The sequence below is a fragment of the Sebastes fasciatus genome, chromosome 2 (genome assembly GCF_043250625.1).
Source record: "Sebastes fasciatus isolate fSebFas1 chromosome 2, fSebFas1.pri, whole genome shotgun sequence".
Taxonomy (NCBI): domain Eukaryota; kingdom Metazoa; phylum Chordata; class Actinopteri; order Perciformes; family Sebastidae; genus Sebastes; species Sebastes fasciatus.
The window spans coordinates 17,116,449-17,131,077 of record NC_133796.1 but is presented as its reverse complement, the minus strand read 5'-3'; the positions used below and the strand labels follow the sequence as shown (position 1 = coordinate 17,131,077).

Genomic DNA, 14,629 nt, shown 5'->3' with positions numbered 1-14,629 from the left:
GTGTGTGTGTGTGTGTGTCCGCATGGCTACATGCCTGTCTCTGCCTGTGTGTGTGTCCATGCGTTCACTCACAGCTCCAGCCAACGCCCAGATCGTGCACTCAGGCGCAGCGTGTAACGTCAAGGATGATAACATCAGCGAGAGAATCTACACCATCAAGGAAGGAGACACACTAGTGCTTCAGTGTATTGTTAAAGGACACCCGCGGCCACAGGTAAGCTCCCAAACCACCTGCTGAGAAAGGTGTGTGTGTGTCAGAGTATTTGTTAATGGACTGTTTGACATGCGTGTTGATGGTGATCTGGTTATCCAGAGTGACTTTCACTGAGTGTGCAGATAGGTAGGTAGCAACTGATGTTTAGATGGATGAATGAAGCTTTTCCAGTGTTTGGACAAACTGCACATATTCATATTAGGGCTGTCAATCGATTTTTGTATCTGTTCACCTTAAAGAGAAATTTGTCAAGTATTTAATACTCTTATCAACATGTGAATGGATAAATATGCTGTAAATATACAAAACAATGACAAATATTGTCCAGAAACCCTCACAGGTACTGCATTCAGCATAAAATCATAACATGGAAAACTCAAGCCAAACAGGCAACAACAGCTGTCAGTGTGTCAGTGTGCTGACTTGACTATGGCCTGCCCCAAACTGCATGTGATTATCATAAAGTGGGCATGTCTGTAAAGGGGAGACTCGTGGGTACCCAAAGAACCCATTTTCATTCACATATCTTGAGGTCAGAGGTCAAGGGACTCCTTTGAAAATGGCCTTGGCAGTTTTTCCTTGACAACATTTTGTGTAAGTTTGGAGCGTTATTTGGCCTCCTTCCTGACAAGCTAGTATGACGTGGTTGGTACCAATGGATTATTTTTATTTATTATTATTTAGGTTTTTTCATATGATACCAGTGTCTCTTTAGCTTTAAAGCTGGAGCTCGCTACAACCTAAAAATTGCAAGTTGTGTTAATGCATTAAAGAATTTGTGGCGTTAAAACAAATTTGTGTTTTTGACAGCCCTCATTCATATATTCTTCACAACTAAAATACGTAAACTGCTATGTATAGCAGAATCAACATCAAGATGGCTGGATACTTTTCTCTATGTGGATATTACTGTAGGTGATCAATGCACTACATCCGAGCCGTTATCTGAAAATAACTCCCATCTATCCTCCAACCAATCAGAGTCGAGGACTCTTCGTGGCAATGGTGTAATCAATGAGCCATGATCAGCACTCAGGCTGCTTCCATCTTCAACGAATTCCAAAATGCAGACTTCTCCTACTTAAATCTTGCTGGATTGTTAATGTATATGTCTCAGATACAACCTAATATCTCTGTCCTCAAGAGAGTCCCATTTTCCCGACACAAATATAGCAAATCCTGAGGTTTTATCAAGCTGTTGATGTTGTTATAATGCATGAACACCTTCTTAAATCTGGCAAAACGTCCCTTTGTTTACACGGATGGCATGTTGCTGGTGACTGAAAAGACCGCAGGCGACTGTGACTAGCATCAGCTACAAATCATGCCCTGCCCTGGCTAGCATAAATGATACAATATATCCACGAATCATTAGTCATGTTCATAGTGTCACTGTGCTTGTGTTTGTGCTGAATCACACAATCCGCCTTTATTCGCCTTACAGTGGCACTAACTAAAACCATGCCCTGCTTCAGTGTTCGCAGGTGCAGGTTGATATCAGTTACCTGAGTTATCTCTGTTGTTAGTGACACATTCAGGATATTGATTTGATGAATAAGCGCAGCAGGAGCTCAGGATTTAGAGAATATGCTTGTGACTTAAAGGTCATGGGTTGATTTCTCCAGAACAGCTGGTAGGCTAAATGTGCTCTGCTCGCTGTAAACAGTTACAATAAGGGCTGCAACTAACAGATATTTTCATCGTCATTAATCTTTTGATTATTTTCTCGATTAATCGATTAGTTGTCTATAAAAATGTCAGAAATGGTGATTAGGATCAGTGTTTCCCAAAGCCCAAGATGACGTCCTCAAATGTCTTTTTTTGTCCACCACTCAAAGATATTCAGTGTACTGTCATAGAGGAGTAAAGAAACCAGAAAATATTCACATTTAATAAGCTGGAATCAGAGAATTTTGACTTTTCTTTCTTATAAAAATTACTCAAACTGATTAATCAATTATCAGAATAATTAGCGATTCATTTAATAGTTGACAACTAATTGATTAATTGATTAATTGTTGCAGATCTAGTTACAATTTACTAAAATTTTTCCTTTTAGCAAAGCTAACTGTGCAGTTGCACCAGTGGATCTTTTATACATGACATATAAAAAATATAGTACAACACACAAGAAGGATCATGTGTGTTAAGATAAATACACAACACGATACATGATAAATCACAGTATGAAATTATTTGCTGTCCACTTCATTGCACCACAGAATTTCCTTCTGTCCTTTTTTAGCTACATTGGAAAGAAGTGAAGAAGAACAAATGCTATTATACAACAGCTCAAACTGGGTAGCACATGCTGCGTTTGGAGATGCGCCCATTAGTTGGTTAAAAAAGAGCATGGCCTTTTATATTTCCATAAAGACATATTCTATATATGAGAGCGTTTAAACACACATACACACGAGCAGAGCAGTAGATTCAGCCAATAGTGGACACATCTGGTTTCCTGGGTTGAACTCAAGCAAAACATTTTAGACCATGGTCTCTCTCTGTGTGTGTGAGAGCCTACAGAGCTAGATGTAAAATGAACTGAGGTGACTGCGGTGGGATTTTGTGTTTTGTGTGTGTGTGTGTGTGTGTGTGTGTGTATGGGAGTGTGGGAGGTGAGAAAAGCAGCGTTCCTCACGGGTGCATGTCCACTGGCATCACATCAACATGAATAAAACAGTGCCTGTGTCTAGGCCTTGTTTTCTTCTGTTGGTGTTTATGTGTGTGTCGACTCTATGTGTGTGTGTGTAAGAGGCAGCTTGCTTGTGCGACTTGGCAGATGCAAACTAATCATTTATATGTAGCTGCAATATCTAATTACCTACCGAGCTGTTGATCTAACCTGCCTATGCTAACTGTGGCTGTCATTTCTCTCTCATTTGATCCATCAATCTTTCTCTGGCTCTCTCTCTCTCTCTCTCTCTAGCACATGTACACACACACACACACACACACACACACACACATAGATGCACACCACATTTACAGGCCGTGTGCCCTAAAACAAATACAGACCAACTTTAAATAAAACTTTTAGTTTCAACGTTGCGAGAATAATAATCATTTTAAAGACGTTCTCTGAAAAACACATACTACACAAGTTCATTCCCCCGGAGCAGTTCAAAGAAGTAGGAAATTGCGTCAGTGATTGCTTGTTCTGTAGGTCGGAGGTGGTAGTGTATTTTGAATAATGATCACATTGGTCACATTGTCAGAATGTAAAATATGCAGTATACTGTATAGCGTGTGCACAAGCAAGACTTACACTGCCTCTGGCAAAGAGACATTGTTTGAGTGAGTGTGTGTGTGTGCCTGCGTTTGCGAGTGCATGTGTGTGTGTGTCTGTCTGTGAGAAAATGTGGCCTATAGACACACACTAACAAACAAAGGCAGACAGAGACAAAGAAGCAGATAACAGACTAAGGCAAGGAGCTGCAGCAGTGAAAACATTTCAGTGGCTTAATGCCCTCGGACAGCAAAACTGAGGCTGAGACAACATATCTTACCTCTGTGTGAGTTTTGCCTGTTGAAGGTTAGTTTAAGTGATGGACAGTGTGTGGGATTCTTTGGTTTTTGGTTTGTGATCCAATGCACATGTCACTAAGACTTTATGGAGTGCAAGAACTTTTTTGAAATGATTACCTGGATTTATTTTGTGCATAGAAATAATTCTTCTTGACTCTTTTTGGGATTAGTATAATTGTCAAACTGATCCTAACTCAAGATCCATTTACTAGTTGATTTCTGAGCTTTCAACCACATCTCAAGATCAGTGAATTAAGCTGGCTCAGGTGTCATCTGACAAGATGTGATTTCATATTTTCAGATGACAGCTGAGTCTATTTTATCTGCTGATGAAGACAGTGCGATGCGGTAGGAAAACTACCAAGTGGACCTTCAGTCAAAGGACCAGTGTGTAACATTTCGGGGGATCTATTAGCAGAAATGGAATATAATATTCATAGCTATGTTTTCATTAGTGTATAATCACCTGAAGCTAAGAACCGTTGTGTTTTCATTAGCTTAGAATGAGCCCTTCATACATCTACATAGGGAGCGGGTCCTCTTCATGGAGTCCACCATGTTGCTCCGCCATGTTTCTACAGTAGCCCAGAATGGACAAACCAAACACTGGCTCTAGAGAGAGTCTTTCACGTTTTTACGTCACCTGAAGGCCGCCGTAGTTCTCCAACACGCTTGTGAAACTGCGGTAACGTGAGCCGCAGAGTGCAAGTTATTTCCCTTTCTCCGTTCATGTGAATGAGACCCAGTCCGCGGCTGGAGCAAGGGCTGGGAGGCGGGGTAAAAGGAAACGCTACTGCGCCTTCTTTATGGGCCCAATGGATACGGAAGATTGCCGAAAGATCCGGCTACTTTATCACTCGGCAGTCGAGCCATTTTGGCTTCATGCGCCACTGAGCAACTCTCATAGGAATGAACGGGAGCCCGCCTACAACGCTGTATCCAGTTCTCTTAATACATCGATGCCTTGACTGCTGTAAGGAAAGCAACCAACAATTAAATGCAAACAGCATAACAAGCACTTATCACCATGGTGACGGGAAAAGAAACTAGCATACAAATCGATATTTCTGATAATTCCCATTTCACTTCAAATCCATTAAATAGCCGCACGATTTTATGTCTTACATCCACAATGCATCAAACATGGAACCTAGTAAGGGTTAAACGCCCTGGAAATGTTACCTGCCAGTGAAACACAAACAATAATTGACCTATGTCAGCACATATATAGACGTAGATTCAAACAGACAGCATGCAGTACTACTCTCTATGCTATTCTTGAACGCAGCACATATTGACAACAACATGCTAGAGTTGTCAAGGAGAGGCCTCTCAAGAAGAAGGTGGTATATATATATATATATATATATACACATACACACATGCAGGAAGAGAGATGAGATAATGACAACAGGATGAAAACAGTGTAAGGACAACATAAGAGAAATTGAATGATGACAGATTATGGTGGCACGGGAGGAATGGAGAGAGATACACTGATAAGAGATAAAATGGTGATGCTTATTGTGATAAAGAGGGTGTTCAAAGTCAAGATAATCATGTCTGCATGTGTGTGCGTGTTCGTATGTTCATTTCAACTATGTGCCAGAAAGCACAACACGTGTATGTATTAGTTGTGTAGAAGAAAATAGAGATTTGTTTTTTTTACATCTTAGAAGCTGTTGCGTGCCAACAATGAGGGTTTGACGGCCCGACCTTTGTCACATCTCATCTCATATCTGTCTTTTTAGATTTAACCACCCAGTGGAGGGTGACAACCGATGCGGGAGACAAATTGTCCAAATCTGCCAACAATGAGTAAACAAAAACAATAGCCAGAGGAGTCAGATAAGCGTCTGTCTTGAGCATAGAACAGAATAGAAGTAAACAGTGACCTCTGTCCTAGTGCGTTCTGCTGGAGTAGCACACTGCAGCACTCTGCAGCTGGTCCCATTGGGCTTACAGAGTTTCCACTGCGCTCCATCGGCCGTATTGATAACCTGATCCCTGTCACCCCAGCTCTCCTTCATCCATCCTTCCATACCTCTTCTTCTTTTCACACATGGGCTGTTTTGTCATTGCACAAAGTTGTGGTTTCTGATGGAATTTTTTATTATATTTATTTTCTGCAAAAACGATAGTTGGTAAAACATTTTATTGCTATTTGTTACACGTTCAGAATGGAGACAAAGCAGGAAGTTCAGGGGGCCTTGGGGTGAAACTAATCTGTGACACTGACCTTGAGGAGTGTTTACAGCAATTCGTGCCTCAAAAACAAATATTCATTACTCAAAATGAAGTGGTTAGTTTCTGTTTGGTTTGGCAGCTTTGTATGCATCTATGCAAGAAGTGTATTCAATCTGCAGTGTTGCAAAGGCTCTTGATATTTTTTAAAGGTTTATCCAATTAGCAGCAACCTCAGACAAATATGTTGTGTACATGAAAGCTGTCATTCCAAAACACTAGGCAGCATTCCCAAGGCAATGTTGTGCAAAAATGTATTACCAAAAGCAGACTGGTCAGTCAGGCTGTACTTGAATCAGATTTCTATCATTTTAATCGGATTTGGCTGTTCTATATGAAGATTTGACTATTTGTTTCTTTTTTTTCTCCATATAAACTATCTGGCAATCAGAAAATCATCATTGACATGAGTTTCAGTGATTATTTTATACTACATTAACAGTCAAATGCAACAGGGTCATTGGAACATATTTTTTAGCATTTACAAATCAAGAAAAGACAGCTGCATATCACGCAAGATTTGACTTGCGGCCTATTTGAATTGCGGCCTTATTGAATTGTCGACGCTACATGTAATGTATAACCTTACGTCTGAATTATTTTAACCCTATTCAAGTTAGCATACAGGGTTAAACCGGAAGTTGGCAGGCTCGGCCGCTGGAAGTCTCTGGCGCGCATGCTCTGCCCATAGAGCATATATGTTAACATTCTGCAAAAGTAGCACGCAGCAGTGAGATTGCCAACAAGATGTGTTGTAGATACTTTAACTGTACATACTGAATGTAATCAACCCTCACTCTCGATCGGGCGTGGTTTCAGCACCTTGTGCAATGAAATCTGCAATGTTGTCTGTAATTGCTCGTTTCCCTATCTAGAGTTTTCTGGGTTAAAGCAGACACTCCATGGTCATCTTGACTACTGTATGTGGGCCTAGCAGGGATATACATAACACAGTATATTACAGCTTTGTAAATAGACTTATTTCCTGCATTATAGTGAATCTGCCAGATATGCGTTGAATCACCGTCTAGCTCTGCAGCAACTTACCCGTTTCAAGTTGTTTGCCATGCTCGATGTTGTTGAATGATAAGCAAATTCTTGCTTACAGAGTTTGCATTTGACTTTTGTTAGTTTTGTCCTTCAAAAGTTTCAAAGAAGAGGGATATCTAAATAAACTGCAGCCAAAACATTTAAGAAATGCTGTGGTGTTTCACTTTCAGCAATGATGTAAGAGTAGTTTTCATCTTATTTCGGAACAAGACTCCCGTATTCTTTGGGGTACTCGTGGATTCTCCTCACGAAAAAGAAGAAAAAAAAAACACAACAGTTGAAGAGCTACCAAAGTGAACCATGTCTCCTTTTCTTCCATCCTCACGGAGGAGTTTGTATTGGCCTCTAGGTGCTGGCAGACACACAAGACGTTCAAGTCTTCTGGCTGCTTTCTTATTATTTATGGATGTACTCCAGTTTAGCGTTCATGTCCTCGTAATGCTCTCTGTATTCACCCTTCAGAAACAATGCACTTACAAATTTGTGCCGACAACATTTTTAATACATTTATTGATAAACACACCCACAGCAAAGCGGACCACACAGAGTCTTTACAGACATTAGAGCTTAATGTTTTATTAATCAGATAAGCTGTTTTATAGCAGTTATTTTATCTGTCTCTGGTTTCTAGCTTTGGGAGAGAGCTGCTCGTGTCCCACATTTTGATGGCTCTATTTAAGATCATAGGAATATGATGTATGAGTTGTGATTGGCAGTTGATTTTTTATTTATTTTTGCATTTTCAGTCTAGATGCATTACCGGGAATGACTTTTACAGTGTGCATTATTTTGTAATGCGAAGACCATTTTGCTCCCAAAACTTTAATCTGCTCCTTCTCGGACTGAGATGATGTAGACTTTCCCATCCTGTTTCTCTCTTTCCTCACCTCTCTCAGAAGGAGGAGGATCCAATTTAGCCATGTGAGGCCAGCCCAATAAATAGCTGCTTTACTGAGAATGAGTCTGATTGAGGATTTATCCAATCCTTTATCAAGACTGATTGTTTACCTTTGCCTGAGCTTGATTGGATTGAAAAGGGAGCTCTCGCCCTGATCCATACAGAGGAGAGAAATCTAATCATTTCTCTCTCTGTTTTTCTTTCTTCCTTTTTTTTGTTGCAGCCTTTTCCCCCTCTTATTGTCTCTTTCTCTGCCTCCCTCTCTTTGTCTTTCTCACTCTTCCTATCCCTCACCGTGAATCTATTCGCATATCTTTGTTCTTATTTCTGTCTTCTGAACTGATCTTTTTCTCTTCTCTCCTGTCCCTGTCTAGCTCTCCTAATTTCTCCATCCCTTGCCCCCTATCTCTATTTCTTTTAGGCTTTCTATCTTCTCTAGACTTCAGACCAACTGCAACCAGCCATACATTAAGTCAGAAACAGTTAGTTCACCTGAAGGAGCAGCTCGGCTTGAGAAAAGTCAATTTTGTGTGCATATTTTTGCGAGGAAAAAGAACCAAAGCATGGTTCGAACTGCAGTGTTTTTTTTTTCTCTTTTTCATGACAAATATTACCTTAGACCATTTCAAGAAATTTAAAGCATTTCAGTACAGAGTTTGAAGGCAACAGAGTGAGGCAATGATGTGCAAGGATTTCCTCCGATACTGTCATGTCAAACATTGATTATTTCTCAGAATACTTTAAGACTCCTCAAAGAAAACAAAAAAAACCCTCAGTGTTAGAGGTCACCTAGAAGGTGCTTGTACCGTCGTTCAAGTTAACTCCAGGGACAGCGGGGCTTTTAGTTAACAAAGCACTGTAGTCTCGCTCACAAAGCTGTTCTTGTTACGCATACACACACACACACACACACACACACACACACACACACACACACACGCACGCGTGGCTTCTTCAAGAACACAATAGGAGAGTAAATGGTTTTTCTGAAAGTGATTCCTACCTCCTTATTATTTATTCATGGGTCTGCTGGTCATTGCAACCTTGAGACCGGCGTGTGTGTGTGTGTGTGTGTGTGTGTGTGTGTGTGTGTGTGTGTGTGCGTGATGAATTCTATAAGAGAGGAAAAGGTGGAGAGAGCCATAGAAGAGAAAAGTGGAGAGGCAGAGAAAAGAAAGAAGTGGGGGATAGAGGGAGGAGGGAGATGAGGGCTGCGGTCTGGAATATGGGTTTGGATTTCCGTCCTTGAGGGGTGAGTGGAAGGCGATCAATAGTGAGGCTGAAAGCAAGGCTGATCGGGTGGCAGCACGAGGCTGCACAGGCACTAAGCGGGAACACGACCTAGACGCAAACAAGGTCACTGCCCGACCCCTAACTGGACGGAGGGACAGAAAGAAGAGGAAGAAGAGAGTAGAAGAAGAAGATCAAGATGATCAGAAAAAGGTTAAAGAGGGGGGTCACTAGACAGGTTGATGGCAGCAAAATGGAGAAGGAACAATGTAGAAAGAAAGCATGATTAAGGAGATGACACAGGGATATACTGTATGTTGGTGGAGTAAAACAACAACATGCCGCATCTGTAGACATACATCAGAACAGCAATATGTCATCCAGAGGCTCGCAAGACTACGACCCCTTTTAGGGGAAAACAATCCCCCGTCCCTCTTAGATGGCGAGAGTGTAAACAGAGGAAGTTGAAACATGTCTCCAAACTTCAACAAACCGGTAATAGTAATAACGCTATGCTGAAGAATTGCTGTGGAGTTGGTTACACCAACAAAAATGCTGATCTCCGATTTGTTTCCCTGCCATTTCCAAAAAAATATATAATAGAGGGGCTCCATGGCTCCACGCTGTAGACCAGATGGAGTCATCAGCGAGGCTGCGATCCCTTTTGGGGGGAAAGAAACTGTCACAGGAGAGAAAATGATGAAAAACTGTTGTGTAGCAGGTTAACCGAGGCTTTCACACTAAACTGCAACTAAATCTCAGCCCATAGATCAAACAGTTGGTTATTAACAGGCTGGTTGATTACAGACAACACCTGATGTGATTCAGTCAAATATGTATAGAAGTGTGGATAAGCAATATCCGGCCACTGTGTTGGACGGGGGAGGAGTGAAGGGACATGACGGCGATCAACCTTAATTTATTAAGGTATTGCGAACGCTCAGGCAAGGTCGCAGAATAATTATTAGACGTGTATAAAAAAAACGTTTCTATAACAAGAGATAAATGAATACGAATTTGTCAAAATTACAATCCAAACATACGTCGAATTTCTGCATCTTATGCTGCACACAAAAGCATTTTTTGGTGTACATGCAGTGTTTTGGAAGGTTGTTGTTACTAAGCTATACATACAGGCACTTTAATGTAAGTACAGTAGACAAAGCAAAATGTGAATCATAAATCATAGACAGAGATAAAACTGTTGATGTAGGTAATATTGCTGCTGTGCCTCTGAAGACGTGCCTGGATAAATTCAGTAGGTTAATTAACCTTTTCGCTGCAATCACTTATCCAACACTTGATGAAGGCAACTTTAAAATGTAGCTTTTGTGCCGTGTCTGCATATCACTTTCACACTTTAGTTCAAAGAGAAAGTCGAAAACACAACAGGACCAAACTACTTCAGATGAGTCTTAGAGAGCGAGCCTTTGCATCTGTGTCCTTGACTACTTGAGACGGCGAGAAAGAGGAGAGAACAAAGACAAAATCAAATTCGATCTCGAAGCAATAACAAAAACACTTAATATTGCGGGTGATGAGTCTGGGGGTACCGGTCTGGGCTGGACTCCTCTATACCTTGTCTGTATGGTGTCTCTGGAGTGTCTGCTGCCGTGGCAACGCACTGTACTTTTCAGACAAGACCCTCTCCGAGGCTAAAAATAATAAAGATGGTGTCTAAATGTCTGTGCTCACAAAAGTTAAATGAAATGGTGGAAAAAAGTAGACTCTCGATATTGAATAGTGGCTAGACAGAGACAGACAGACAGACAGATGAGTGATTACAGTTTGGATTGGTATGTAACATGACTATCTATGCTTGTAATGCTCCATGTATCTCAACACGGCAGCTTAAAAGATTGACAGCGTGCAATAAGAACGCCTTTCTTGCTTTTGGCATGTCATTTGTTCGCCATGTAGTCTGCATTGAATGCAATGTAAACACATCCGTGTAAATAGAGAGGTGGATGGGTCCAACAAACACACGACTTTCAACCAGGAGGCCGGTGTTTGAGACCGGTGTTTTGTTTTGTAAGTTACGTTTGTGACGTTTGTCACGTTTTTTAGTGACGATTGTGACATGTTTTACGCACTTATGTTACGCTGTTTCTGTACACGTTTTACGAGAGATCGACAGGGTTATTGATGGTATTGAATAAAGTGCGAGGATTATGCTGATCAGCAGAGATTAACTGTGAAAAGTATTGGCCTCGAGCCTCCTTCACTTTGTTATTATGACGTTGTAATAAGTCTTTTAATGATTGATGATTTTAATGATTTAATTTACTTGATTTCCACTTTCTTTCTTCTCTCCTGCATAATCTTTTAAGAGTCAGAGTTTCGTCATTTATACAGGGGGTCGCTCTTATTGTCGACTTTAGCTGGCTTTCTGAAAAGCATTCGTGAGGTCATTTGTATCTGAATAATGTGTCAGATAGACTGTATCTGTCAGGCTTTTCATTCCTCCCTCCTTGCATTTCTCATTTCTCAGAATCATCATGCCACTCAGCAATGACATCATCTGCTCTACACAGACACACACACGCACACACACACACACACACACACACACACTCAAAAGTGAGAGCTCATATTCCTCCATCTCCTGCCGTGCTTGTGCTAATTAGCCAGCAATCATTACAACAAACACATCCAACATGGGCGGAGCGTGTAAGGTGGCGGCTGACACTGCTGCTGACGGCTGTCGACACACAGAGAGCTGCTTACGGCTGCTGATTCTGTCCGCCCCGGTTTGATCCACTCTGACTCAAGCAATCTGATGGTCAACGAAATGCTCCAAAAAAAAAAAAGATGAATTATGCAAGTTTTGTTTTGCACATGGGAGAAGGCAAATAGATTAACTGAATATGCTTAAAAATCAAGCAATGGAAAACATCTGTTGAGCTTCCGTGTCATATTATCTATTATCTGCGCTTACAAACAAACATATTGCACCATCATCAGCAACAATGACTTCATGAACACACACGTTGAATATGCGGTTTATATATTTTTTTCAAAGATCATGACATTACCGTAAATACTGATGATTCTTCTTTTTCCTGTCATTTCATCGCAGGCTTGGTCTCACATTACACTGGCAGAAGGAGCGATAAAGGCATTCGTATTGTGTGTCAAGGTTAGAGTGAGGGTCGGTGTCTTCAATATCAATGAGTCAGTTTTATTGAACTTTGTGCCTTGTGATCTCTGCACCGAGGGGTGGAAGGTGTTTCACTCTGATATGTGTATAAAACGGACTGAGGACGAACTGTTGCTCAGTTTTATTCAGATACGGACGGCTACATTGAATGACTTGTGTAAGAGCTTATTGATGTGAAGTCCATTATGTTCATATTGACAATAATCCAGTTACGCCACTTGCTTACAGTAGTCCTGTCAATTACACATAGGCTATTGATTACACATTTAAACAAGTAATCGCTGAAGAAAATGCCATTTAACTTACATTAAGAATAAACATTCATCTCATTTTTCCTCTCAATCGGCTTTGTTAAATATCTGCTCTGCACTCCCCATATTTCCTTTAGTACTTTTTTGTGTTTCCTGCTTTCTTTCTCTATTCTCTATATACTATTTCTCTTTCTCTATTATTGATCAAACTTTTATTTTCTCCCAAATATGTCAGTGACCCTTGTTAACCCTTTCTTGTGTCCCTCAACTCCTTTCCCTGCTTTGCCCTCTCCTCTAATCTCATTTCTTTTTTTCTCAATTTTATCAGTTCATTCTCTCCTCTCCTCTCCTCTTCTCTTTTACCACTTTTCACTGCTAATTGCTTCTCTCCTACCCCTTTTCAACCTCATACAACGATTCGTATGATATCTCACAAATATTATTCCCCCTTTTTCGTGTATTTTCCTATGAATGTCCAGCAGCACATGATGCACGTGTCAATTTCTGCTCCAGTCTTTTCAAAATAAACTTCCTTCTTCACAAGAAACTACTTAGTTAGGTTTAGGCAACAAGACTACTTTCAGAATAAGGTTGTGGTTTGGGATACAATAACTACAGAAGTGGCGTAACTTAAGTACAGAAGTTATGTTACAAATAAACCAACATTGACCTCTGGTTTCACACGGGATACGAACACGAGTCTCCGGTGGTTTTTGACCCACCCATCCACCCCGACCGCCTCCTTAAGTGGCGTTTGTCGCTCTTTATAATTCCTGGTTCATCATTATGTGGATTACATACAAATTGATTTCCTTGGATATACAGTATAAATTACAGTGCACTTTTTGTAGGTATGAAGTGTATGAGAGCAGCCTGTCCTTTTATTCTCACACTTTTTTTTTCATTCATTTCCAGATGAAAGAAAAAACAAAGAAAGAAAACTATCTGCCTACTATCTGTCTTGTACTCACCTGAACCCACACATCTCTTATTCTTCTTAGCTCTCTTCCCCTGAGCTTCTTCTCGACACATGATGTCATGAATCAGCAAAGCAACGTCCGTTCAGGCGGCGATGCTTGAAATGATATTTATTACTCACTCTAGTCTCTTACTCTTTTAACCATCCATTTATTCCTCCTCTCCTCCTCCTCCTGCTCAGTTGCTATCCCTCCATATCTCCTCCCAGTGACAGATAATTAGAATGGATATTTCCATGTGCAAGTTTATTTAGTCTTATACTGTATGTCATCCACACCTTGTCATTTCAAGTTCAAGTCATTCCATTTAGACAATTTTTGTAAAGCAAAGTGGGAGCGATTACTTCTCAGTCTCTGTTCATCGGTTCAAGCTGCCATTATCAACCTGCCCTACTCCTCTTTTTGTCGCTGTTATTTTGTCATTTCTGCCTGTTTTCTCTCTTCCTCTCCCACACTTTCCCTCAGACGTTGAATCCTGTGTGCTTACGCGTGGGATTCTGTATGTCTGAGCTCCTCTGTGTGTGTGTGGGTCTGCGTCCGTGCCAAGTAGTATTCCCCGATAACAGGATTACTATCTTAAGCCTATTCACGGTAAGTGAGCCAGTTGGATGGATAAAGCACTGTATCGTCGACTCCGCTGGCGCTACATCAAGAAAAGAGTTAGAAAAATTGTAGAAGGCAGGCCTAGCAAGCTCTCGGTGAGTTACTGAGAGGGAACATAACGGATTCAAACTCTTTAACACCGCAGGAAGCAGCAGTGGTTTAGAGGGGGGGGAAGCCTTACAAGCTAAACATTGCTTACAGTGATGTCAAACAAGGAAGGATTTAACTTTTCACAGCAGTGTTTTACTCAGTGGTTAATGGTGAATGATTTTAGGTCCACAAAACAGGGGGATGTGGTAACAGTTTAAGGTAAGGGTGGAATTATCATGAATTCATTCATGACCTCTTGCAAGAAAAAGCATGAATTCATTCATCACGGTAAAAAAAAAAAAATTACTGTAAAAACCTGGCAGCTGTGATTGACAGAATTTCACGGTAATAAAGACGGTAGAACATTTTCTACTATTACGGCAA

At 40.8% G+C, this 14,629-nt stretch overlaps 1 protein-coding gene across 2 annotated transcripts in view; it reads left to right on the top strand.

Moving 5' to 3' along the window:
* The window catches only part of mdga1 (MAM domain containing glycosylphosphatidylinositol anchor 1), a 210,525-nt gene that overhangs the window by 55,718 nt on the left and 140,178 nt on the right, over positions 1-14,629 (top strand). For both annotated transcript variants that reach the window (XM_074612095.1, XM_074612086.1), the window contains exon 3: positions 75-214. In XM_074612095.1, the coding sequence (XP_074468196.1) occupies positions 75-214 (140 nt within the window). The remainder of the gene's footprint in view (positions 1-74; positions 215-14,629) is intronic.